The 27,551-nt window shown below is 44.5% G+C and overlaps 1 protein-coding gene across 3 annotated transcripts in view; it reads right to left on the minus strand.

Moving 5' to 3' along the window:
- SPTBN4 (spectrin beta, non-erythrocytic 4) overlaps positions 1-27,551 on the minus strand; it is a 420,524-nt gene that overhangs the window by 132,317 nt on the left and 260,656 nt on the right. For all 3 annotated transcript variants that reach the window (XM_033954096.1, XM_033954095.1, XM_033954094.1), the window contains 2 exons: positions 8,964-9,188; positions 1,797-1,886 (listed from right to left, as the gene is read on the minus strand). In XM_033954096.1, the coding sequence (XP_033809987.1) occupies positions 1,797-1,886; positions 8,964-9,188 (315 nt within the window). The remainder of the gene's footprint in view (positions 1-1,796; positions 1,887-8,963; positions 9,189-27,551) is intronic.

A 27,551-nucleotide genomic window follows, 5' to 3' on the forward strand; every position in this document is an offset into this window, starting at 1 on the left:
GTGGGGGTACAGCTGCCAACATGGCATCATTGGGACTTTTGGAGGGTGGATTGACACGAGACCCTGAGGGCTGCTGGAATCTGGAGTTGTTATATCGCTGTCTGTAACCCTGGAAAGATCTCTGGGTGGAGGAACTTGGATTGTACTGGCGACAATGGTGGGAGGAATGAAAATTACCTCTACTCCCTCCTGGAGGTTGGCATGGCTTTTTCTCTAGCAGATTTGGGTTATGATACGTCACACTGGTGTAGAGCCTCACCTAATAGCTTAGGCCAGTGGTTCACAACCCTGTCCAGGGGGACCCTCAGCCAGTCAGGTTTTCAAGATATCCCTAATGACTATGCATGAGAGAGATAGGCATATAATGGAAGTAACAGGTATGCAAATCTCTCACATGCAGAACGTTGAAGTGCAACGGGGAGGGGGGTGGAGGGAGGGGGATAACCAGCTGGCTCCCTGATACCCCAAGGGTTCTTAGGGCGCCCACAGCCTGCAGGAAAGACTTTGAAAAATTAAGAAGGCAAGCTAGCTTCAGGGTAACAGACTCCAAGCCCGGAAGTGGCACAAAGCAGGCTGGCTTCACAGGTTCACCTGAAGGTCTGCCCTGCAAGCCTCAGTCCGGCTCCGTGGAACCTGTGTCCTTTTTCAGGCAGAGAATTCCCAAATATGGGATCTCAGGACACCAAAGCCTCAGATAAAAATGAATTTATAACTTAAAATAAGAAAAACTAAGCAGATCAGCGACACCTCTGTACAGTTCACTTACAGAATTTAAAATTGGAGGGGGCACTATACTCCACTGGCAATATGGGAGGTGCTGAAAGCTGTAAGTAACATAATTCTGCAAAACTTGGTTCACAGGAAGGGACTGAATACCTAACGTACGGACTCCTGAGTAGATGTAACAGAATGTATGTTATATCCATCACTTGGTGCCACAGTCATGGTGCAACTGTTGGTGCCTTCATTTAGGTGTGCCAATGCCAATTTATACTAATGTCCCATAATGGCATTTCGCTGCCCAGATGCCGTTATATAACTGGCACTTAGGTCCATATTCTATAAATAGCACTTGTAGTTAGGCGCCTAGATCAGTGTGCCTAGTTGATATAGGCACCTAACTTAATTATTCAATTAGGCTTAATCAGAGCTGTTAATTGAAAAGCACCATTAAAAAGCAATTATTTAGCTAGTAGGTGCCTAACTCGGTAGACGCCTACCACTTCGAGGTAGGTGTCTACTCCAAGCTGTCTATCAGAAAGTAGGTGTGATTAATGATGGATTCTGGGCAGATTTGGCGCCTAACTTAGGCACACTCGTTTAGGCCAAGAAAACCCTAGTAGCAGACATCCTGACATAAATGAAGTGTCTAAGGTTTCAAAGCCCACTGGCATTTAAGACTGCTTAGGTGCCACTAGGCGCATTTTATAAATAGCACCTAGCAGATGATTGACAATTTCACTCCTTGGCGCCTAGGAGGCACCATTTGTAGTATCAGAACCTCAGTTCAGAGCAGTGGATGCTTAAAATTAGGTGCCAAGTTATAGAATTGCCCCACTGCATGTTGTGAGTTGCTAGTTGCCAAGACTACTATGTTGTGTATTCTCGCTATTGAGTAACTGCATATTAGGCATATTCTGTACATCGCTTTAATACCTATGGGAAATAGCAGGAAATCAAATAAAAAAAGAAAATGTAATAAATCTACAATGTGCCTTAAAATCAAACATGAAGCAAAACCACAAATCCCAAGCTACCCTGAGGTGTCCTGTATTGTACACATGTGAGAGGCTCACCTGGTTTTTCTTTATAAACTGCTGGACTTTCTGCAGGTTGTTTCCATGTTCTTTCATCATGGCAAGGGGGAGCCTTTCTTGGACCCAGGACTGGCAGAAAATGAAAAAGGGCAACAAAATAAAAAGTGTTTAACAAAACTCAGGCTGCAGTATTGGTATTTCAGTCCTTTCATTTCAGACTTTTCTTTACTGTATCATGCTTTCAAACTCAAGGCTAGATTTACATTACATTATACAGAGCTTATAGCCTGAAAATACCCCCCAAAATAGCTCATTGTGGGTTACAATATTAAAATTAATTGAACCATTGTTCAAGAGGCTCACAAGATTAAATTAAGAATCAATAAACAAAATTAATTTCTCTCGGCTAATAATGATGGACATTAAAAAAAGAAAATGACCAGTTAGTTCTCAAGCTGAAACCAGTTATTTTGGGAGCTTTCCAGAGGCAAAGTCAGAATTTAGTCAGTTAAGTGCTGAGTTTCAGTACTTAATTAGCTAAGATAACCACATATGTAGGACTGCATAAAACACAGTCCTTCATAGCTGGTTACATACCAAACATCACCCTTAACTGCTATGTTTTTGTACCATATATCCAGAAATTCAATAAACCACTAATTATTCACAGGGTTCTTAACCTAACAAATCAACTAAAAATAAATAATGTGATGTGCTCAGTGCCTATATACCACCTGCATGATTAAAACGCAGGACTCACAGGAACCATCACTGTACCAACACTTGTTCCTTTCCAATTATCCAGAAATTCAATGCCAGAGACCAAATATGACCTGTCATTCAATTTCCAGATGATATGCCAGTGGCAGTTTGCATAACGCTGATCACTGCTGGCTGAATATTGAACCCAAGGGCACCTTCTACGTTGTTATATAGGTGCTTTCTCACAAACACTGCTCAACCACAGTGGCAGCATCACATCAGACTCACCAAAGTATGAGGCAGGCCAGCTAGAGAATGACATTGGGACAAATTTATCCCCATCCCTGCAGGATCTATTTCCATCCCCATGAGTTCTGACCCTGTCCCATTCCTACAAGCTTTGTCCTCATCTGCAGAAGCACAAATTTCTCCCCGTGTCATTCTCTATGGGCAGTGACTATTTTATAGTGTGCCAAATGCTACCAGCCAGCAAACCCCTGTACCTTTAAGGACAATGGATCCGATGAGAGCTGTCACTCACTGAACAGGGCTTATAAGAAAAACGCTGCCAGGACAGAGGAGGAGGCATTCTTTTCAGCACAGCACTCATAGGCAGCTGCCTATTCCACCTAGTGAGAAATCCAGCCTATTAGCAACTCCTAACTCCACTCACCATAAAACTATCTTTATCCATCTTATCAGTCTCTCTGCGAGTGACTTCCCAACCTCTATATGTTTTGTCTGTCTGTCCAAATTAGACTGTAAGCTCTTCTAAGCAGAGACTGTCTATTACATGTTAAATGTGCAGCGCTGCATATGCCTTTCAGTGCTATAGAAATGATAAATAGTAATAATAGTAGTAATCTAAAACTGTCAACAGCTCACCAAACAGCAGTTTCCTCTATTCCAGTGGTCTAAGAACATAAGAATTGCCACTGCTGAGTCAGACCAGTGGTCCATCAGGTCCAGCAGTCCGCTCACGCGGCGGCCCTCTGGTCTAAGACCAGCACCCTAACTGAGACTAGCCCTACCAGCGCACGTTCTTGTTCAACAGAAACTTGTCTAACTTTGTCTTGAATCCTTGGAGGGTGTTTTCCCCTATAACAGCCTCTGGAAGGGCGTTCCAGCTTTCTACCACTCTCTGGCTGAAGAAGAACTTCCTTACGTTTGTACGGAATCTATCCCCTTTCAACTTTAGAGTGTGCCCTCTTGTTCTCCCTACCTTGGAGAGGGTGAACAACCTGTCCTTATCTACTAATTCTATCCCCTTCAGTACCTTGAATGTTTCGATCATGTCCCCTCTCATTCTCCTCTGGTCGAGAGAGAAGAGGCCCAGTTTTTCTAATCTTTTGCTGTACGGCAGATCCTCCAGCCTCTTAACCATTTTAGTCGCTCTTCTCTGGACCCTTTCGAGTAGTACCGTGTCCTTCTTCAGGTACGGCAACCAGTGCTGGACGCAGTACTCCAGGTGAGGGCATACCATGGCCCGGTACAGCAGCATGATAACCTTCTCTGATCTGTTCGTGATCCCCTTCTTTATCATTCCTAGCATTCTGTTTGCCCTTTTTGCTGCCGCCGCACATTGTGTGGACGGCTTCATCGACTTATTGATCAGAACTCCCAAGTCCCTTTCCTGGGAGGTCTCTCCAAGTACCGCCCCGGACATCCTGTATTCGTGCATGAGATTTTTGTTACCGACATGCATCACTTTACACTTATCCACGTTGAACCTCATCTGCCATGTTGATGCCCATTCCTCGAGCTTGATTATGTCACGTTGCAGATCTTCGCAATCCCCCTGTGTCTTTACTACTCTGAATAATTTCGTATCATCTGCAAATTTAATCACCTCGCTCGTCATACCTATTTCCAGATCATTTATAAAGATGTTAAAGAGCACGGGTCCAAGCACCGAGCCCTGCGGCACCCCACTGGTGATGCTCTTCCAGTCCGAGTATTGTCCATTTACCCCCACTCTCTGTTTCCTATGCTCCAGCCAGTTTTTAATCCACGTGAGTATTTCACCCTCAATTCCATGGCTTGTAATTTTGCGAAGTAGTCGTTCATGCGGAACCTTGTCGAACGCCTTCTGAAAATCCAGATATACAATGTCGACCGGATCGCCCTTGTCTATCTATCTGTTTACTCCCTCAAAGAAGTGCAGCAAGTTCGTCAAACACGATCTGCCTTTGCTAAAACTGTGCTGACTGGTCCTCATCAGCCTGTGTCCGTCTAGGTGATCAATGATGCTGTCCTTTATCAGTGACTCTACCATCTTTCCCGGTACCGAGGTCAGACTCACCGGTCTGTAGTTCCCCGGATCTCCCCTCGAACCTTTCTTGAAGATCGGTGTAACATTCACTACCTTCCAGTCTTCCGGAATCTTTCCCGATTTGATCGACAGATTGGCTATTAGTTGAAGCAGTTCAGCTATGGTCCCTTTCAGTTCCTTGATGACCCTCGGATGGATGCCATCTGGTCCCGGGGATTTATCGCTCTTAAGCCTATCAATCTGCCTATATACCTCCTCTAGACTGACCGTCAATCCTGTCAGCTTTCCGTCTTCGTTTCCAGGATATAGCCTGATGGGTTCCAGTATGCTGTGTACATCTTCTTCGGTAAATACAGATGCAAAAAATGTGTTCAGTTTGTCAGCGATTGCTTTGTCCTCCTTTAGTGCTCCCTTTATTCCATGGTCATCCAAAGGTCCCACACCACTTCCTTTGCGGGTCGTTTCCCCTTAATATATCGAAAGAACGGCTTGAAGTTCTTCGCCTCCTTGGCTATTTTTTCCTCGTAGTCTCTTTTGGCCCCTTTTACCGCCTTATGGCACCTGCGTTGATGTTGTTTGTGCTTGTTCCAGTTTTCATCCGTTTTTGACCTTTTCCATTCCTTAAATGAAGTTTTCTTGTCTCTGATTGCTTCCTTCACCTCTACAGTGAGCCACACCGGTTCTTTGTTCTTTTTTCTCTTGGATCCCTTGTTGATATACGGTATATATATTTTTGCGCCTCGGTGACTGTGTCCTTAAAAAGGGACCAAACTTGCTCTAGTGTTTTTACAGTGCTTATCCTCTTCTTAATCTTCTTCCCTACCATGAGTCTCATCCCTTCGTAATTCCCTTTTCGGAAGTTCAGTGCCGTGGCTGTCGTTTTAGACCGATGTTTCTCCCCTGCGTCCAGATCAAAGCGGATCATATTGTGATCACTGCTTCCCAGCGTCCCTTCTACTTCTACATCTTTTGCTGGTCCTCGCAGGCCATTTAGAATTAAGTCCAGAATTGCATTTCCTCTAGTATTTTCCTTGACAAGTTGTTCCAGGAAGCAATCGCCTACAGCATCCAAGAATTTGGTCTCTCTAATGCAGCCGGAGATGCCTAGGTTCCAGTCTATTCCCGGATAGTTGAAGTCACCCATGATAACTGTGTTGCCTCCCTTGCAGTTGCGTTTAATCTCGTCTGTCATTTCTCCATCAATTTCTTTGGACTGCCCTGGGGGTCGGTAGTAGATGCCGATCTTCGTTTCCAGGCCATTTGTTCCTGGAATTTTGACCCATAGAGACTCTAACTTATCCGTCAGTTGTGGCGCGTTCTCTCCAGCAGATTCAATTTCCTCTTTGACGTATATGGCAACGCCCCTAACTTTTTGAGCCACTCTGTCTCTGCGGTATAGTTTGTATCCCGGTTGCACAGTGTCCCAGACGTTTTCCTCAGTCCACCATGTTTCCGTGATGCCTATGATGTCAACGTTGTCTTTTTGTGCTATGGCTTCTAATTCACCCATCTTATTTGTAAGGCTCCTTGCGTTTGTGTACATACACTTGAGTTTGCAGCTTTTTCCTTTCTTGCATTTCCTTCCCTCGTGTCCTTTTCCATCTCTCTTGCCTGTAATCCGGTGAGTCTTTCCCTCTATCTTCTTGCACGGAATCCTCTGGGTATACCGGTTCCTGAACCATTGACTCTCTCTCTCTGTCGACTGTCGGCTTTCCCCTTCTTCCTAGTTTAAAAACTTGTCCACTTCTCCCTTGATGTTGCTTGCAAGTAGCCTCATTCTGTCTCTGCTGAGATGGAGTCCATCCTTCCTGTAGAGCTTGCTCTTCCCCCAGAACGTTGTCCAATTGCGCACGAAGTGGAATCCTTCTTCCTCACACTAGCGCCGCATCCATTCGTTGACTGCTTGCAGCTCCATCTGCCTCTTCTCATCTGCCCTGGGTACAAACTCAAACCCTTTGCAGGGCCACATTTTGGATTTGTAGGTACTTGGAGGGCCTCAGAAAAAAACAGTTAATGTCTTATTAAAGAAATTACAATTTTGCATGGGGTAAAACTTTATAGTTTATAAATCTTTCCATTTGGCTAGTCTTAATAATATTGTAATTTATAGCTAAAGAGACATATGATCAAGAAACTGTTTTATTTTACTTTTGTGATTATGATAAACATACAGAGGGCCTCAAAATAGTTCCTGGTGGGCTGCATGTGGTCCCCAGGCCTCAAGTTTGAGACCACTGCTCTATTCCTAATCAACTGAAGGGTAGGGAGCTAATGAAGACAGAGTAAATGTTGAATAGCCCAGATTTATGGCAGATAAACTAGAGTTGCAGCAGATGGGAAGCAGCGTTGGTGCAACAAGAGTGTACTCATCTTCCCCCTTTTCCCTTCCTTCTGCCAGCGCTGCTTCCACTGCCACTATCCTCCCTCAACAGGTGCTGAAGAGGAAAGAGGATTCAGTGCTGGTGTGGGACTTTGAAATACAAATCCATGTTCAAATGCTGTTGTGTCTAGTTTCACTCCCTTCAAGATGAAATCCAACTTCAGAAAGGCTGACGTGAAATGCCACTGCCCTACCCTAGTGCTGAACCATTCAACACTGGCAGAGGCAAGGTAGCAGTAGACCTGCTAGGAGGAAGGAAATATTGGGAAATATTGAATGCTGGATATGAGGAGGAGATGCTAGGCTGGGGGTGGGATAAGAAAGGAAAATGGAGATGCTGGACTGTTGGGGTCTAGGAAAGGGGTAATGGGAGATGCTGGAGGGGTGAGGTGTAAGGCCTTAAGCAGCTCCTGGGGTGGTAGATGGGGGGCATGACTGAAGGTCTGACTAGTGTCAGCTACCTTTGGACTAGTCTGGACCATTTTGCTCCCCTCCTCCCTGCCCCTATAAAATGTTCATTTCTAGACTGTATAAGTCAGAAAAAAGTTCAATAGCATAGTCAACTGGGATGGAAGCTTTCAGTACTAACTGTTAACACCATCCTAAAGCAGCAGAGCTCGACCAAGCTGCATGGAATTTCTGATAATCCTTACTAAACCACCCAAAAAATGTAACTTCTCTCCTTGAAACAATATCTGCTGTGATCACATACAGAACTTCAATGTTACGTCTTTGGGTCAAGATTTTTCAAGATTTTATTTTGACTTGATGAATCGCTTATTTACATTACTAAGCGATTTACAAATTTAAAAGCTATAAGCATATACCAATTTAATCTTTAAATATAATGGGTTTAACTGACAGACTTACAGACTAACAGATACATAAGGTAAGAAGGGCAGAACTACAATTGTTGATATTAGAATATAAGAGAAGACATAAATGGAAAGAATAGGGAGGGAGGTAAAGTAGAAAATAAAGAAGGACTAAAATAAACTTTGAACATGACTAAAGATTAAAAGCATCTTTAAAAAGATGACTCTTCAGATTGCCTTTAATGCGATTTAAGTCATTTTCTTCTCTTATATACTGAGGTAGGGTATTCCATATTTGCGGGGCCATTACATGACAACGAGTTCCAATTACTTTCAATGAGGGAACTGTTATAAGTTTTTGATTGGTAGATCTAAGAGAGCATGATGTATTATGAGGAATGAGTAGTTTATTACTAAATTGAGGTTCATTAGAAGACAAAGTTTTAAATGCTAGAAGTAAGATTTTGAAAGTAATGCGGTGATTAACTGGAAGCCAGTGGGATTTGATCAGAAAGGGAGTAACGTGATTATATTTTTTGCCATTATGAATCAATTTAATGGCGGTATTTTGGACTATCTGAAGACACCTCTTTTCTTTTAGAGTAATATTTATTAATAAAGAGATACAGTAGTCAAGTTTAGTGATAACTAGGGAATGAATTAGTATGTTGAGTGATTTTGGCTCAAGAAACTTAGAAATTGAGCGAATCATTCGAAGCCTATAGAAGCAAGATTTAACGGTGTTGCTTACATGTTCATGGTATGAAAGCCTTTCATCAATAGTGACGCCCAATATCTTCAAAGATTTTACTAACTTTAGATGGATGTTATCTAGGATGAATGGGGTAGTCAGAGTTATGTCTTTTTTCCATGGGAAAAATAAAGTTTTAGTTTTCTGAATGTTTAGAGCTAACATATTAGAGTTGAGCCATTGCTTAATTCCACTAATTTTCTATTAATCTGTCGTATAGCATCTTAAGATATTCTCAAAGCAACCAAAAGACATATAAATCAATGCAATGTGTTGCCAGACTCACAATTTCATCCTCTAGATCATGGCTGACTTGATGGACCTCTTTGAAGGCCAGTAGGATTCTTCTCCTTTCTTTCAAGGGCTCAATAAGACGTACAATTCTGGTGCCCACTGCATTCTGTTTCTCCTCCACTGCTTCTTGGCTGGAAGTCTCCAATGGAAGAGAAGACACATGTGCTTGCAGCTGGCCAGCTTCCTTGCACCACTCTTCCATCTGGTTCTCCATTGTCTGCAAAATGCATAGCAGTTATATCTAAAGACCACCAGCCTGCCATAGTGTCAGGGACAAGTCCGATCATTAACCATGCTATCTTGTACAGTATTCCGTCATTCTAGCTCTAGCCATTTACGTTTTGGGATCATGACCTAGGTCAGAAGTGGGTGGCCACAACCTATGTTTCCTCTATGCGGGGCATGTGTGCAATTGCTCATATATGCAAAAATACTGACCCATCCCCACTTTCAAACAAAATTAATTAAATTACCATATGTGTGATTTTTTTTTGTGCTATATACAGAAATGCATTGCAAATACTGGGATCAAAAATTGTTGGTTTTTAGAACTTGCTGCTCACACCAAAAAAGATTTTGCACATACCTGGCTACTTGTTAGAGGGTGCATTGACCACAATCCAGTCAGGTTTTTAAGATTAGCATAATGAATATGCATGAGTTCTATTTGCATGCAATGGAAGAAGTACATGCAAATCAATCTCATGCATGTTCATTATGAAAATTTTAAAAAACTGGCTGGACTGTGGCCTTTGAGGACCATGGTTGTTCACCCCTGACCTAGACGGACTCTCTATGGATGCATTATTATTTTGCACCTCCGGGGGTCACACAATTTTATTTTGCCACAATCATGGGGTCATGGGCACAAAAAGATTGGGAAGCACTGCCCTAGAAATTCTCAAACTAATCCCAAATGCCCACCTGAACAGGAGCAGTTTGCATGGTAACTAAATTATGCATATTAACCTGATTTTCAAACTCAAAGGTGTGCAAATGTGAAGACCCATTTTACATAGATCGGAACTGAGATATCCAGGTCAGGATGTGCTCAATTCAAGTGATTTAGAAAAAGATCTGGCAATGCTGAACCTTTTCTAAAATAACTGCAGGAGCGCACATGAATTTGCCAGTGCATGCAACTGAACAGCCATGTTCCAAATATACCTGCTGAAAAAAATAATAGCACAAATCTGGCAGCTTCCACATGGAGATGTCGGCACTTACACATGGACATGTTGATACCACAATTTCCACGTGTAGCTGCCCTGTTTTACAAACCTATATGTGTAAGTTCAGCCAATTAAGTAGTGAGGCATTCTCCACAGTAGGTTACATATATGCCTTCCTATCTAAGATGAAGTGTAGGATCACTACTGCATGATCTGAAATGCCACAATATTCAGTATCTATAAAGACTACCTTGCCAAAAAGACTCTGTGTCAATAATATCTAATTCAGCCTTGGACACAGGTGTATGCTTTATCGGTCAAGTGTGAAACCCTCTATGCATTGAGGAGTGCCGTCCCAAAGCACATTACATGCCCTCCACACTGCCTTCCCACTTGCACTCATCGCTTGATTTTCTCTATCCACATAAGGGTCTGCTACACCATTAAAACCTACTCCAATAATTATTCTTTCCTTGACATTCCTAATTCTCCTTGCACCATCAACCATCATCTTCTTTTTTTCATTATTTATTGAAGTTTGAATATAAATGATACAATCATTAAAAAATAGTTCATATGAAAAAGAAGAATAATAGTCTCCAATTACAAAATTTAAATCAAAGAAAAGAAAAATTTCATGCACTATTAGTTAGCCCACAATTAGTAAGGGAGAAGTTACAAAAAGGCGGAAATTAGTTATTAATTACATCACAATATTCAATCAGGGAAACAGACAGAATCTGAGGATGGATTCATTATTTTATGCAAATTTATGGCAGCTGTCTTAAGAGGCGTACTAGAGGAAGCTGTTGCTTTACCAGTGATAAATCTATTTAATCGTGAAGATACAAAGAAAACATATCTAATACCATAAAGGTTAATCACACATTTACATGAGTATCCAAGTACAAATGTTGCTCTTAATTGTAAGACCTGAGATTGTAAAAGTAAAAACTGCTTTCTTTTCTTCTGGGTAGCCCTAGAGCAGTGGTCTCAAACTCAAACCCTTAGTGGGGCCACATTTTGGATTTGTAGGTACTTGGAGGGCCGCAGAAAAAATAGTTAATGACAACTTTGCATGAGGTAAAACTCTTTATAGTTTATAAATCTTTCCTTTAACAGCGATTGGCTGGCCCGGAACTTCCTCGCTAACGTTAGAATTGACGTCAGGTGGCGAGAATTGGTCGGCTCCGAGCTGGGGAAAATAAGCAGGGAGAGCTAAGACCTCGGCGCTGGCCTGTTCCCTGATTGCAGTGGCTTGAGGGAGGGCAGTAAGAAGGGAAGGGAAGCAGATTGGGGACCCCTGCTTTAGGAGAGCCACAGTCGCGGTCTGTACGCGATTGTCCTCTCCATAATCGGAAAACTTGTGAAGTGGAGAGGACAGATTGCAGGCCACAAAATAGTCCCGGGGGGGGGGGGGGGGGAGGGAGCCACGTGTTTGAGACCGCTGCCCTAGAGGATCTAGGAAAATTCAGCATGGCTATTTCAATATGGCTGTTTCAGGCAGCCCTCTTCAGCATGGCCATTTAACCACAGCTATTTCATTGCAGCCGTTGTAATAGCGAGCGCTTACCTTGCTGAAACTGCGAGGTTTGAAAGAGAGAGGGAGAATAGCCCCCCTTGTCCCACTGGTGCTTCTTTCCTTTCCTTTCACCCACCCATGGTCTTCTTCTCCTGCTTCCGCATCATCTGGTGACTTCAAGATTTGAAAGAAGAGGGCATAGCCCCACTGCTGCTTCTTTCCTTTCCCTTCACCCATCCATGGTCTTCTTCATCTGGTAACTTCGAGGTCTGAAAGAGGAGGGGGGCATCATCACACATCAATCAGGCGCATTGTAAGGTTTCCCGAAGGGATCAACAAACGGATGGACAAAGGAGACCCCATAGACATCATATATCTAGATTTCCAAAAAGCCTTTGACAAGGTGCCCCATGAACGTCTACTCCGGAAACTGAAGAACCATGGGGTGGAAGGAGACGTACATAGATGGATCAGAAACTGGTTGGAGGATAGAAAACAAAGGGTAGAAGTGAAGGGCCACTACTCCGACTGGAGGAGGGTCACGAGTGGTGTCCCGCAGGGCTCGGTGCTCGGGCCGCTGCTATTTAATATCTTCATAAATGATCTAGAAACAGGAACGAAGTGCGAGATAATAAAATTTGCGGACGACACCAAACTATTTAATGGAGCTCGGACTACAGAGGACTGCGAAAAGTTGCAAAGGGACTTGAACAAATTAGAAGAATGGGCAGCGAAATGGCAGATGAAGTTCAACATTGAAAAATGTAAAGTATTACATGTGGGGAGCAGAAACTCGAGGTACAACTATACAATGGGAGGGATGTTATTGAATAAGAGTACCCAGGAAAGGGACTTGGGGGTAATGGTGGACATGACAATGAAGCCGTCGGCACAGTGTGCAGCGGCCGCTAAGAGAGCGAATAGAATGCTTGGTATAATCAAAAAGGGTATTACAGCCAGAACGAAAGAAGTTATCCTGCCGTTGTATCGGGCGATGGTGCGCCCGCATTTGGAGTACTGCGTCCAATATTGGTCGCCGTATCTTAAGAAGGATATGGCGTTAGTCGAGAGGGTTCAAAGGAGAGCAACACGTCTGATAATAGGTATGGAAAACCTGTCATATTCTGAGAGATTGGAGAAGCTGGGTCTCTTTTCCCTGGAGAAGAGGAGACTTAGAGGGGATATGATAGAGACTTACAAGATCATGAAGGGCATAGAGAGAGTAGAGAGGGACAGATTCTTCGAACTTTCGAAAAATAAGAGAACAAGAGGGCATTCGGAAAAGTTGAAAGGGGACAGATTCAAAACAAATGCTAGGAAGTTCTTCTTTACCCAACGTGTGGTGGACACCTGGAATGCGCTTCCAGAGGACGTTATAAGGCAGAGTACGGTACTGGGGTTCAAGAAAGGATTAGACAAATTCCTACTGGAAATGGGGATAGAGGGGTATAGATAGAAGATTACTGCACAGGTCCTGGACCTGTTGGGCCGCCGCGTGAGCGGACTGCTGGGCACGATGGACCTCGGGTCTGACCCAGCAGAGGCATTTCTTATGTTCTTATATTGGAACAGAAAGTTGTCCAGAGGGAAGACTTCCGAGGTAAAAGCTTGACTTTGAGAGGGCATCTTAATATTAAGATATGAAACAGCCCACGCTGAAAGAGCTGTGATGAACTGTCCCTTGTTGAAAGGACTGCTCTGAAAGGGCTGTGCTGAACTGGCCACTCTGAATTATCCCATTCTCGCCCTAGATACATCCAGATACATTTGAATTTTATGATTCATAACCAAATTATCTTGGTGCTTAAAAAAAATTTGAAGCAACCAATCTCTGTCAGAGTCCAATGCTCATTGAACAAGTAATGTGGCCAAAGCCATTACGTCTATATCCAATCTCTCAAAAAGATTGGTCAAATCCAAACTATATGCTGAGAGACCTTGTTGGTTATCAACAGTTTTCTTCATTCCTTGAAGGAGTTAATAAATCTTAGAGACAGGCGGTAGGAGGACTCTGGAACTTTCAATATTTCAGTTAAATATTTTTAAAACATATCAATAACAGATATAAAATAAACTATAGGAAAATTAATTATCCTGAGGTTTTGTCACCTCACTGCATTTTCCAAGGTTTCAACTTAAAGCAAAAAATCCCACTGCCTTTCATCCAAAATTGACCTTGTGTTTCTAAAGTTTCCAATCTAGTTATATGTTATTCTAATCAAAAAAAGCATTGTAGACTGAGATCCCAAATTCACAGTACCTGGAAGTGTTTTAGAAGCAACGTAACCCTGAGCTTCATCTTCCAACTGCAGAGTGCCTCCTAATGCTGGCACAAGCGATGAACTCTCCTGCAACCCTTCCCCTATGGGATCTTCTCTTGCCCCGTGGAGAAGAAGCAGGGCCGCCTCACTCGCTTCTCCTGTCGCATCTAATGATGTGACTAGAGGCTATGGCTGTGTCGGCAAATTTTGCATCTCTGGCTGACTGCCTCAAGGGAGGTCAAGAAATCTTCGGCCCGCCTCCCACCTCCAGCCAAGGACTGATCCTCCCGAGATATCCTAGGTCCTTGTTCAACAAAAGCATCCATCGGTCCAGGTAACTGAGCTGTAGACCCAGGTTCAGAAGGATAAACCTGGGTTTTAGATTTCCTTTTCACAATCAGGTAAAATTTAAAAAATTATGGTGTTCTGCAGAAAAGCATTCAGGCAAGCCATTTTGATTAAGCTCCACCTTCAACCATCATCCCTTTTGATCCAACACTTTATGTTCCACAAATGGGATTGCCCTATGAATCAAAACAGCAACTCCTGCCCACCTGTTTAACTGGTACTACCCAGTTAAGTGCCACTGAAAATGACTGGTTAGCCCTGGACAGGCAATTTAAATTGCCAGGATTAATAAAAGCATTTATTCATCCCTTACCATATTAATTTATCATGTTCCATATTAATAAGGTCCATCTTTTGTAGAAGTACCAGCTCCATATGTTGATATTTCAAAGCTTTGAAAATTTTCTTTCATTTAATTGAGGACCCTATCTCTCCTATATTCTATGTAATAACCTTATCTGTTCCCATCTGGGGTCCTTTGTAGAACTCCCTATACCCTATTAACCTAAGATCTGATCTTACTTGAGGTATGATAGAGTTGCAAATGGCAAAATTCTCCGTACTTAAAAACTGTTAATTTGGTACATCCCTTTTAATTACATATCATCCCCCCATGCCCTTCCTTCTCTTGCCCCCAAACCTCCCATCACCTCCTCTCCCTCCTTTCCATCCCATTCATCCCTTGTCATTCACTCACACTCTCACATCCACTTACAAGTGCCCCCAAATATTTTCCTGTTAGTTCCCTTATGCTTTATCACCTGTTATTCTCCTTATCACCATGGATCTCACCTTACTACCCACGATTTTCTCTTTGAATTACCCTGTTAGGCCTGCCCTCTCCCCCTCCCATTCACCTTCCTTCCCTACCCCCACCCAAGTCCCTGAATTCGCACTCCCATCTTCACCAATCTTTCACACTGCTGTTAAATTACAATCCTGTTTAATTGTCTAATTTTTCCATATAGGAGTCCAGTGTCCATAGCCAGAGAATCTAGCCTCTATTGACAACAGCACACAGAGATACTGTGTGCACCACACTTAGTCACCACACTATTGCTGAGGTCACATCAGGAACTGGTGCTACAATCTTCTCCCTCCTTCTGAGACTTGCTGCCATCTCAGGGGTGGGCATTCGAGTCCTCTTTTCTCCTTGTCCCAGCTAGGCATCCTCCTTTTATAGTCTTGATTAGAGCAGTATGCCCTTCTATTACAGTATTAATCCTATATTTGGTAACACTCTACATCAGGGGTGTCCAACCTTTAGGCTTTCCTGGGCCGCATTGGACAAAAAAAAATTTTCTGGGGCCGCGAAAACGCTGCAGCAAGACAGAGGAGGGCGCCGGCAAGACGGTAAACACCCGTGAGCAGCAGAGGAAAACACTGCATTGCCCTCGACAGGGGCAGCACAAAATACTTCACAGGGTTGGACACCCTTGCTCTACAGGAAAAATAGCCCAAACACGAACTGCCACTTGTACTTCACTATCTCTCAATTCTTTTTTTCTTTTTTTTTTTTAATGGCAGTAACCACCTTTATCTTTCTCCATTATGAGTTCCAATTGTGTACCATTTCATCATAGGGGGACCATGCACCATGCCTTGGACATCATCTTTTTCACTGCATTAGCCCCCATATTCTTGTATAGAGTTCTCAAAATTGGCATGGTTAGGCATGGATTCAGGGCAGATTTGGGGCATGGTTTCACTTAAGCGCTAGTTGGCATCTACCATAGGTGCAATCATTTAGGCTAAGAAAACCCTGGCCTAAATGGCAGTGCGTCTAAGGTTTAACAACTACCAGCACCTAAGAATGCTTAGGCACCATTAGGTGCAATTCTATAAATGGCACTTATAGGACGATTGACAACCTCACTCAATAGCACCTAGGAGCTAGGCACCATTTATAGAATCAGGGCCTAAGGGTCATATGCCCCTAACCACCTATCACAAATTATTAAAATAAATGGAAGCCAGGAGAAAGTGGGCACCTAAAGTTATGGGCCTTGCTCCGGAGTCATCTGCCAATACCTAAGCACATACAGCCTAACCAGCCATTTCTCTGCCATATGGCTCTTTATCAGCCTCCCAATAGGATTGAAAATAGTGTTTAAGATCTCTTGCTTTTTTCCATGAACCAAAACTTAGCTACTGTTTCAGGTAACCAGTACTTGCCAATTTGACTACATTTGACTGCAGGAATTATTGATTTCACTTCATACTGGTTTCACCTCTGCTTGTATGTTCCTATTCTAATCTAATGCTGTAATATTTATGCCTACCTATTCGCGCTGTAAGCTCAATATACCCTGCTATTATTGAACACCGCCTTGAACTGAAAAGGTATGACAGGATATAAATAAAGTTATTATTATTATCCATCTTCCAATGACTAGCTTTAAATTACACGAACAACTGGGTGCCTTTTTTCAGAGTTCTGATTCCTGAGTTTGGTATTTGAATATTTCCTCTGATTTTTGGGTAAAGGACATAGCTGCAATTGTAGTGGAATCAAAGTGAACTTTAATCATTTATTCCACCTGTAATCCCTCTCTCCTTCTCCATTTCTTATTTTCCATATAACAGATTGTTTTGTGGAACAAAGATTTAATTCTGAAAGCTTTATCTAATTAGATTAATTGGTCCCCCCTTCACCTGTTAACTCAACTTTCAGATTCTCTTCAAATTCTTATTTGTCTTTTTGTCTTCACTAGACTGAAAGCTCCACACGAAAGGGACCTCTTATGTGTATCAGCATGGTGCTATATAAATGTTTAGTATTCCTTTTCTTTAATAAATCACCCATTTCTTAAAAGAACTCCAGATGGTATGAAACAGCAGCATTACTTGCTATCCTATGGTCCGTAGGGACTCTTTGTGGTGTGTTCTGGCCAGGTTGGTAAAGACAGCTGGTTGCACTGAATTAAATTTGGGTATGCCTCCTTATCTCCAGGGGAAGTGTAGAAGAGGAGGGACTTCTATTCCTGATGGCCAACCATGGTCTTGTCTATATATACCTGGCTAGATATTACACTAGGCTAATAAGGTTCTCTCTTCCTTTGTAGGAAAAGTCTGAAGCAGCCTGAGCAGTGCTGACTTAAGAGGGGGTTAAAATCACTCTAATACAGTCAGATTCAGCCGAGTTACACTTGGGCTGTGTAATCATTTCCAATTAATCTAATAATTCTGTTCATGGGGAAATTCAGGGGAAAATGGTCTGTGTGTTGATCATTTTATTGTCACATACCGTGAGTGGGGGGACTGTGCAGCTTAGGAAGGAGGGGAAGGCATCTTGGCTGATAAGTTGAATACTGTCAGCAGGACACACATATCATCCCCATCACATTTGGCTGTCTATATGGTTGAGATGGTGGCCACTTCACAACTAGCATTTAAATATGGGTGACCTGGGTCTACATGAGCTGGTCTCTGGTCACCTTATTAGGCAGAATGGATGGACCATGAGGGTCTTTTTCTGATGTCATTTACTGCGTTAATAACAATTTCCATTATTGGAGGACTATTTGTCAAAACAGCACTCTTTTCCCATATGCTTTCCAACTCAATTTTTTTTTAAACACACATACAGCCAACTATCCTCCCCCATTTAGAAATAAGACAATTAAATAACTAGAAAAAGGCTTTGGCCAGTGTGGGACAGAATAATTCCACAGAAGATAATAGAAGGTTACAATGTCACCCCAAGTATAGTGCTCCGATTGGCAGAGTACCTAAATGCAAAAATATTTTAAGTTTAAACTGCCATTCTGCATCTTTTGGAGGTACAGTAGCAGTATTAAAGAATCAGTATTGGTATTTTCCATTGTTGAAATTAGGACTTTTGTGTTGGAATAGAGAGGGAGGGTCTGCTTTTCAATTAGATACATATTTTGGAAGTGGCAAAAATAGTTCCGATTAGAATACTGAAATGCTCAATACTGTATCTTTAATAACCTTGGTCTTGCTGTGGGGTTCTCCCTTGCCCTGCCCCAGTGTCTCACTCTGGAAATGGGATAGAGATGGTGACGGGTAGGAAATGTATGGAGCGGATGTTCTAGACACCGTGATACATGCATGCTCAAGCTTCATATCATACACAGGACTATAGCAGCAGCCTCAGCTTCCTTTATATGCCCACATTATATATATATTATAATATATATATTATATATATATATATATATATATATATATATATATATATATATATATATATATATATATATACACACACACACACACATATATACACACACACACATATATATACACACACACACATATATATACACACACACACTGTGATGTCCATGTCCTTTCAAAATACACTCGCTCTTTCCAAACACATGCAGACAACTCTGTGCAGAGTTGGTGAACCCCTTATGGAACTTTGTTCTAGTTTGCATAAAATTTATAGTTATGGTTATTTTTATTTGATATATTGCCACTTGCATGCAGCCACTTCTGGGGCGCACATCAAGGTGGCAATAAGACACCAGCCTCTGAGAAGCTGACAAGGAGAACTCTACTTATGACCAACGGAAGTTAAAATCATCTTGCATAGAGGGGGGTTATCAGTAATAGTAAGTATGTATTGTGCTGACATGGCCCATTTTGTTCCAATAGATCCTGCGACAGATCGTACCCGTAATTGTTGTTAGCGCACACTAACCATTAGTAAATTATCACTAGGGACAGAGTAGGGGATTAGGACTGGGCTCAACAGTTCCTTAGGATGACATAAACCAGAGAATTCAACCTGTAAATTCTTGACCCCTCACAGCAGGTACCTCTTCCTCAAAGGATTATTTGCCAACCAGAAATAATTTTTTTCATTCATTTCCTGTTTTAGGTCAGGCTCAGCCTGTTCGAGGTCTCAAGTCTACTGGTAAGAACTAAATTAATGCATGGGATCATTTTCTAACAGTTAGTGCATATTAACCCAGGTTATTTACTGCAGGGTCCATTTTATGCAGCGAGTCCTACAGCAAATAATGTGTATTAATGGAATTAGTAAATGACTCCTTTAGTCAATTATTAAAACTTTGGGCTACAAAGCTCTCCAAAACTGCAGTTTAATGCTCAAGCTTCACCAGCCATAGAAGTCCACTGCCCATGCTGCCTCAGCAGCATGGAAGTCAGCAGTATGCTTCAGCCACTGACGCCAGCACTCTCATTGAAATGGGCATGCATGGGAATGCCACTATCAGTGGCTGAAGCACGCTACTGACTTTTATAGGGACGCCTCTTAGGCTGACAAGGTTTGAGCATCCCCACCAGCAAAGATAAAAGTTAAATGGGGAGAGGGGGAAGAAAAGAGAAGAAATATATGCCCCCCTCAAAATGGACTTCTGGCTATGCTCTTGGTTCTTCCTTCTTTAAATTTAACACCTTTCTCATTCCACAAGACAAAAACTGACACACACAGAGAATTTGGAAAAAGGATCTGCACCATTAAACAGACACTATAAGCTCTCTGGTATAAGAATTAGCAGATGATTAACAGAAAAAAAATGCACGAAAAAGCCAAGCAACCAAAGCATGTCAAGAAGAAGAGGCAGCCAAGCCACAGCAAACTGAGAAATGAGAAAAGGAGGAATGTAAATGAAAAGAAAATAGAATTTACAGTGCAACAAAGATGAATAATAGGAAGCTACTGTACCCCAATGCAGTTGTGTTGTGTGGCACTGTGATACAAACCACACTAGGATGACGGTGAGGAACGGCAACGTGCTGTCAAAAAGAAAATGGAAAAAATGCTGAAATGAAAAGCAGTACAAAACAACTGAGGCCTCTTGGCTGACTGTGGCGGCAGAGATTCTCATCCAAGAAGAGATGAGCACCCTGTGAGACACTTTTTGGTGCTGTGAGAATAGATGACCATGCACCTATCACCATTAGAGGACTAAAGGGGTGCAGGTAATATGTGAGAAATCTGGCCAGGGTGGGGAGTTTGAACAAGAGAGAGGGAGACAACCTTTTTGCTATTTTGGTATTTATAAATTGTCTGTTTTCAGCTTGTTTTTCAGATTATGCTGTCTTGTAATATTTTTCATGCAGTGCTCCAATATTAAGAACATTTTCCCTCCAAATTCTACCTAGTTCACCCAAAATTAGGTGTATTATTTTGGTGCAGATCGCAGTTATGCGCATAAAGGAACTGGCCAAATTGGTGATAACAAACAATAATTAACCTTAACAAGAGCTAATTGGCACTAATTACTGGTTACGCATGTAATCTGCTCTGTGCCCCTATTCTATAATCAAAACAAAATACACTCCACAAAAAACTGCCACAACCTAAACAACATCCTACAAAAAGGCAGAATAGTCAAAGGTTCAAGAGAGGGGTCGCTCAGAGGGATTGTAATACCCTACCACTCTAAACAACAAAATATTTTGTAAATGTAAGGAGCCCTCAGTGTGACACTGAGGGCTCCTTACATTTACAAAATATTTTGTTGTTTAGAGTGGTAGGGTATTACAATCCCTCTGAGCGACCCCTCTCTTGAACCTTTGCCTATTCTATAATCTGCATACCTAATTCATCTCCCATGGAACTCCAAAGAGGGCATGGCCAAGGGAGTAACATGGGGGGGAGGGGGGGAACAGAGACATGGGCATTGCCAGGATTTAGGTGCAGAATTATAGAATACTTTCATTTACACACCAGAATTTATACCAGTCTATGTGAGATATAAAAGCTAGGTGCAAAATGATTTAAGTTAGTATTCTATAAAAATGGTTCCACGTGGAACTGCCTTTATAGAAAGCACAGTTACTTACCGTAACAGGTGTTATCCAGGGACAGCAGGCAGATATTCTTAACGCATGGGTGACGTCACCGACGGAGCCCCGGTACGGACCTTTTTAACTAGAAAGTTCTAGTTGGCCGCACCGCGCATGCGCGAGTGCTTTCCCGCCCGACGGAGGAGAGTGTGGTCCCCAGTTAAGATAAGCCAGCTAAGAAGACAACCCGGGGAGGAGGGTGGGACGTAAGAATATCTGCCTGCTGTCCCTGGATAACACCTGTTACGGTAAGTAACTGTGCTTTATCCCAGGACAAGCAGGCAGCATATTCTTAACGCATGGGTGACCTCCAAGCTAACAGAGAGGGAGGAGGGATGGTTGGCCATTAGGAAAATAAATTTTGTAATACAGATTGGCCGAAGTGTCCATCCCGTCTGGAGAAGGCATCCAGACAGTAGTGAGTAGTGAACGTGTGAACTGAGGACCAAGTGGCAGCCTTGCAGATTTCCTCGATGGGCGTGGAACGGAGGAAAGCCACAGAAGCAGCCATAGCTCTGACCCTGTGGGCCGTGACAGCACCTTCCAGTGAGAGACCGGCCCGAGCATAACAGAACGCAATACAGGCAGCAAGCCAGTTGGAAAGCGTCCATTTAGAGACAGGACGACCTAGACGGTTAGGATCGAAGGTCAGAAAGAGCTGAGGGGAGGAGCGGTGAGCCCTGGTACTGTCAAGGTAGTATGCAAGGGCACGCTTACAATCCAGCGTGTGCAACGCCTGTTCCCCAGGATGAGAATGGGGTTTAGGGAAAAAGACAGGCAACACAATGGACTGGTTGAGGTGAAAAGCCGAGACCACCTTGGGAAGGAATTTAGGATGGGTACGCAGAACCACCTTGTCATGGTGAAAAACAGTGAACGGTGGATCAGCGACCAGTGCATGCATCTCACTAACCCTCCTGGCAGAGGTGATGGCAATGAGGAAAAGCACCTTCCATGTTAGAAGTTTGAGCGAAGTTGTGGCAAGAGGCTCAAAAGGGGGTTTCATGAGGGCTGATAAAACCACATTCAGGTCCCAGACGACAGGAGGAGGCTTCAGAGGTGGTTTGACATTGAAGAGGCCTCTCATGAACCGGGAAACCAGTGGATGAGCCGTGAGAGGTTTTCGAGGATAGGCTCATGAAACGCAGTGATGGCACTGAGGTGGACTCTGATTGAGGTAGACTTGAGGCCAGCATCGGACAGAGAGAGCAAATAGTCCAGTACAGTTTCCACCGCTAATGATGTGGGATCGTGATGATGCAGTAGACACCAAGAGGAGAACCTGGTCCACTTCTGATGGTAACATTGGAGGGTAGCCGGTTTCCTGGAGGCATCCAGAATGCGACGGACAGGCTGAGACAGATTCTCTGGAGAGGTCAGCCCGAGAGAAACCAAGCTGTCAGGTGGAACGAAGACAGATTGGGATGCAGTAGAGATTGACGTTGCTGCGTAAGTAGAGTAGGAAACACAGGAAGAGGAATGGGCTCCCTGGAGCTGAGCTGAAGCAGGAGGGAGAACCAGTGTTGGCGAGGCCACCGAGGAGCGATGAGAATCATGGTGGCCCTGTCCCTGCGGAGTTTGGATAACATCCGCAACATCAGAGGTAGTGGAGGAAAGGCATAGAGGAACCGATCCGTCCAGTCGAGCAGGAATGCATCTGGGGTCAGACGATGAGGAGAGAAGAGTCTGGAACAGAACTGGGGCAGCTGATGGTTGTGAGGCGCTGCAAAGAGGTCCACCTGCGGAGTGCCCCAGCGAGCAAAGATGGAGTGGAGTGTTGAAGGGTCCAGAGTCCACTCGTGAGGTTGAAGGATGCGGCTGAGATTGTCGGCCAGGGAGTTCTGTTCGCCCTGGATATAGACAGCCTTGAGGAAGAGATTGCGGGCCGTGGCCCAGGTCCAGATGCTGAGAGCCTCCTGACAAAGGAGGCGAGATCTGGTGCCATCTTGCTTGTTTATGTAGTACATGGCGACTTGATTGTCTGTACACAGGAGAAGAACCTGAGGGCAGAGAAGGTGCTGGAAGGCCTTGAGAGCATAGAACATGGCTCTGAGTTCCAGGAAATTGATGTGATGTTGACGCTCCTGAGGGGTCCAGAGTCCCTGGGTGCATAGATCTCCCAGGTGAGCTCCCCACGCATAGGGGGAGGCATCCGTGGTTATGATCATGGAGTGAGGGGGTAGATGAAAGAGTAGACCTCTGGAAAGATTTGAGGAGTTCAACCACCATTGAAGAGATTGCTGAAGAGACGATGTCACAGAGATGGGATGAGAAAGAAGATCCGTGGTCTGTGACCATTGGTTGGCAAGAGTCCATTGAGGTGTCCTGAGGTGGAGTCGCGCCAGAGGAAGCACATGGACCGTCGAGGCCATGTGGCCCAGGAGAACCATCATCTGTCGGGCAGGAATGGAGTGATGAAGGAGCACCTGACGACAGAGGTGGAGCAGGGTCCGTTGACGGTCGGAGGGGAGAAACGCCCTCATTAGTGTGGTGTCGAGAACTGCTCCAATGAACTGAAGTCGCTGTGTGGGAAGCAGATGCGACTTGGGGTAGTTGATCTCGAACCCCAGGAGATGGAGGAAAGAGATGGTGTGATGAGTGGCTTGTAGCACAAGTGGAGACGTAGGTGCTTTCACCAACCAATCGTCCAAGTAGGGGAACACCTGGATGTTGTGAGACCTGAGGAAGGCCGCCACCACAATAAGGCACTTGGTGAACACCCTGGGCGATGAAGCGAGGCCAAAAGGTAGCACCTTGTACTGATAGTGACGGTGCTGTATCTGAAACCGTAGGTAGCCACGTGAAATCGGATTGATTGGGATGCGAGTGTAGGCCTCTTTGAGGTCCAGGGAACATAGCCAGTCGTGTTGAGAGAGAAGAGGGTAAAGTGTGGCAAGGGAGAGCATTCTGAACTTCTCCTTGACCAGACACTTGTTGAGGTCCCTGAGATCGAGGATGGGACGAAGGTCTCCTGTCTTCTTGGGAACCAGGAAGTAGCGGGAGTAGAATCCCTGACCCCTTTGGTCCGGAGGCACCTCTTCGATGGCATTGAGAAGAAGGAGGGATTGGACCTCCCTCAGGAGGAGGGGGGTTTGGGAGGAGTGAGAAGCAGACTCTACGGGAGGATTGTCTGGTGGAAGAGTCTGGAAGTTGAGAGAGTAGCCGTGGCGAATGATGTTGAGGACCCATTGGTCTGATGTGATGACCTCCCAACGGCTGAGGAAGATTTGGAGGCGACCCCCGATAGGCTGAGGAAGAGGCAATGATGATGGGAGACTGGCTATGCCCTGGAGGAAAAAGTCAAAAGGGCTGAGATGGTTTTGACGGAGGGAGATGCTTGGCAGGTTGGTGAGACTGTGAGCGAGCCTGAGATTGATGCTGTTGACAAGGTCGGCAGGGCTGCTGTTGAGGCGGGTTGAGAGGTCTGGCCGAGAACCTGCGCTGGTATGAAGACTGCTGTCTGTAGGTGCGAGCAGGTGGAGTCTTCTTTTTAGGTTTAATCAGAGTGTCCCACCTGGTCTCATGTGCTAAGAGTTTCTGGGTTGTTGAGTCCAGGGACTCTCCGAAGAGTTCATCACCCAGACAAGGTGCGTTAGCCAGGCGGTCCTGGTGGTTAATGTCCAGGTCAGAGACTCTCAGCCATGCCAAACGTCACATGGCCACCGCCATGGCAGATGCGCGAGAGGTCAGCTCAAATGAGTCGTAGATGGAGAAAACCATGAATTTCCTGAGTTGGAGGAGGCTGGAAATATGTTGCTGGAAAAGAGGGACCTTACGTTCAGGAAGGTATTTCTGTAAGGAGGAGAGCTGTTGCACCAGATGCTTCATGTAGAAGGAGAAGTGGAAGGTGTAGTTGTTGGCTCTATTGGCTAACATGGCATTTTGGAAAAGGCGCTTACCAAATTTATCCATGGTTTTTCCCTCTCTGCCAGGAGGGGTGGAGGCATATACACTGGAACCCTGAGATTTTTTCAAAGTAGATTCCACCAGGAGGGACTCGTGGGGCAATTGAGGTTTATCAAACCCTGGGATTGGAATAACCCGGTACAAGCTATCCAATTTACGAGGGGCTCCAGGAACCGTGAGGGGAGCTTCCCAGTTTTTATAGAAAGTTTCCCGTAAGATGTCGTGGACGGGCAACTTCAGAAATTCTTTGGGAGGTTGCTCAAAGTCTAGGGCATCGAGGAAAGCCTGAGACTTTTTAGAGTCAGACTCTAAGGGAATGGAAAGAGCTGCTGACATCTCCCTAAGGAATTTGGAGAAAGAGGATTGCTCTGGTTTGGAGACGGTGTCGGTCATGGAGGGTTCTTCGTCGGTTGACGAAGCGTCCTCCTCGGTACCGTGAGGGGAGTCTTCCCACAAATCTGGGTCCCTAACGTCGGGGTGCGTACTTTGGACATCGGTGTGGAGGGCTCGGCATGGCGGGTCTTTGAAAGAGATTTGCCTGAGCGCACCGAGACGGTACTGGGTGAGGAAGACCGATGTCGTTCCTGGGACCGGACAAGATCGGCAGCATCACGGGTATGTACTGTAGGTGTTTCTGCCAAGAGCACCGGCATGGAAGTATTAATCGGTACCGAGGGGGTCGACACCGATGGGACAGTGTGAGGCTCGGACCGGTCCCGTACCGGAAGGTGCGGTGCCAGCAACGCCGGCAACAGTTGTTGGAGCTGTTGTTGCAGCTGTTCCTGTAACTGTGTTTGGAGTATGGCCGCGATGCGGTCGTCCAGGGGAGGCACCGGTACCGCTTTTTTCTTCTTTGGTACCATAGGTGCCGCTCTACGCTCCGGTGATGAGGAGGCCGATGATGAGGCACTCATCGAGATCGGAGCGGAGCGTTTGTGGGGCCGGTGCGGTGCCGGGAGGGCCGGTGTCGCAACCGTGGCAGGAGGGCACTCAAGGGAAGTGGGAGGCTTCTTAGCCGGCTTACCTAGGCCCAACGACCCCGAGGAAGGATCCGGTGGTGTTGATGTCGTCGGTGCCGACTTTTGTGGTGCCGTCGACGTCGCAGCCGGTTCCATGGCAGATCCGGTACCAAACAAAATATTTTGCTGGATCTGCCGATTTTTCAAAGTACGCTTTTTAAGCGTAGCACAGCGGGTGCAGGTGTCAGCCCGATGCTCTGGACCCAAGCACTGGAGGCACCAATTGTGTGGGTCGGTGAGGGAGATCGGGTGTGCACACCGCTGGCACTTCTTAAAACCCGGTTGAGGGGGCATGAATGGAAACACGGCCTCCGCAAAATTGAACCCGGAGGCGTGTATGGTGGCAACAGGCCCCGCCGGGGCCGGCCTGAAAAAATAAGGAAAACTCGACGAGTTTTTTTTTTTTAAACAAAAATAAAGGGAATCCGATAAGAAAAAAGGAAAAAAAGTGAAAAAATACGCGAGCGGGAAGGCAAAAATTAGTTTTTCAACGGCCGTTGAAAACACATGCGTCTTCTTCGCTCCGCGGAAACGAAGAAACTGGGGACCACGCTCTCCTCCGTCGGGCGGGAAGGCACTCGCGCATGCGCGGTGCGGCCAACTAGAACTTTCTAGTTAAAAAGGTCCGTACCGGGGCTCCGTCGGTGACGTCACCCATGCGTTAAGAATATGCTGCCTGCTTGTCCTGGGATAATTCAGGCTTAACGAGCATCATCCCAGCGCATAACTTTGGGCGCCCTATACAGAATTTCCCCAAAGTTATTATTATTATTATTAGACTGGTCCTGCACTAAATACTTAACTGGATCAGGTCGGGGTCAGATTTGTCAGCACCTTTTGCTAATCTACTATTTGAACAGCATTCTTGAAGAGCAGAGCTTCCCACACTTATCCTGAGCACCCCACAGCCACTCAGGTTTGCAGCAACTATGCATAAAGTCAATGTAACATGTGGAGGGCAATGTTATAATGTCGCCTGTGTGTGAAGAGCAAAAAGGTGCCTATTTCTAGCCTATTTTATAAAGACACATGGGTGCCTATGTGTCTTTATAAAATGCTAGGGACAAAGAGGCAGACCCATGGACATTTGCACCTGCTTAGGAGGCATAAATATTCACGTACCTCCAGATTCTATAACTGGCGTGCAATTGCACATGTGGTCACAGAATAGGGTCATTTATGCACCTAAACTTATTGGCTCAATTGGTGTTTGGTTGGCAATAGCTTTCAATAATTGTCCTTAACAAATGCTAATTGGCAATAATTAGAAGTTATATGCATAACTATTCTACATTCCTATTGTATAACAGCATATCTAATTTCTGTAGTGCATATCTCCTAAGGTGACATGGCTATGGGAGGGGCACAGGCGGGTCAGGAGTGGGCCCAGCATTTTGGAATGGTTTTATAAAATGCTTTCACCTATGAGCATAAATGCCAGTAGGGAAGTGCAGGCTATATCCGCATTCTTATTTCAAGTCACTTATTCAGAGTATATTTTCTAAGCATTCACACACAACTTTACTCTGAATTGAGAGTTCAGACCTCGGTGGTGTAGCTGTA

Source organism: Geotrypetes seraphini, chromosome 8, assembly GCF_902459505.1.
Source record: "Geotrypetes seraphini chromosome 8, aGeoSer1.1, whole genome shotgun sequence".
In the NCBI taxonomy this organism is placed as follows: Eukaryota; Metazoa; Chordata; class Amphibia; order Gymnophiona; family Dermophiidae; genus Geotrypetes; species Geotrypetes seraphini.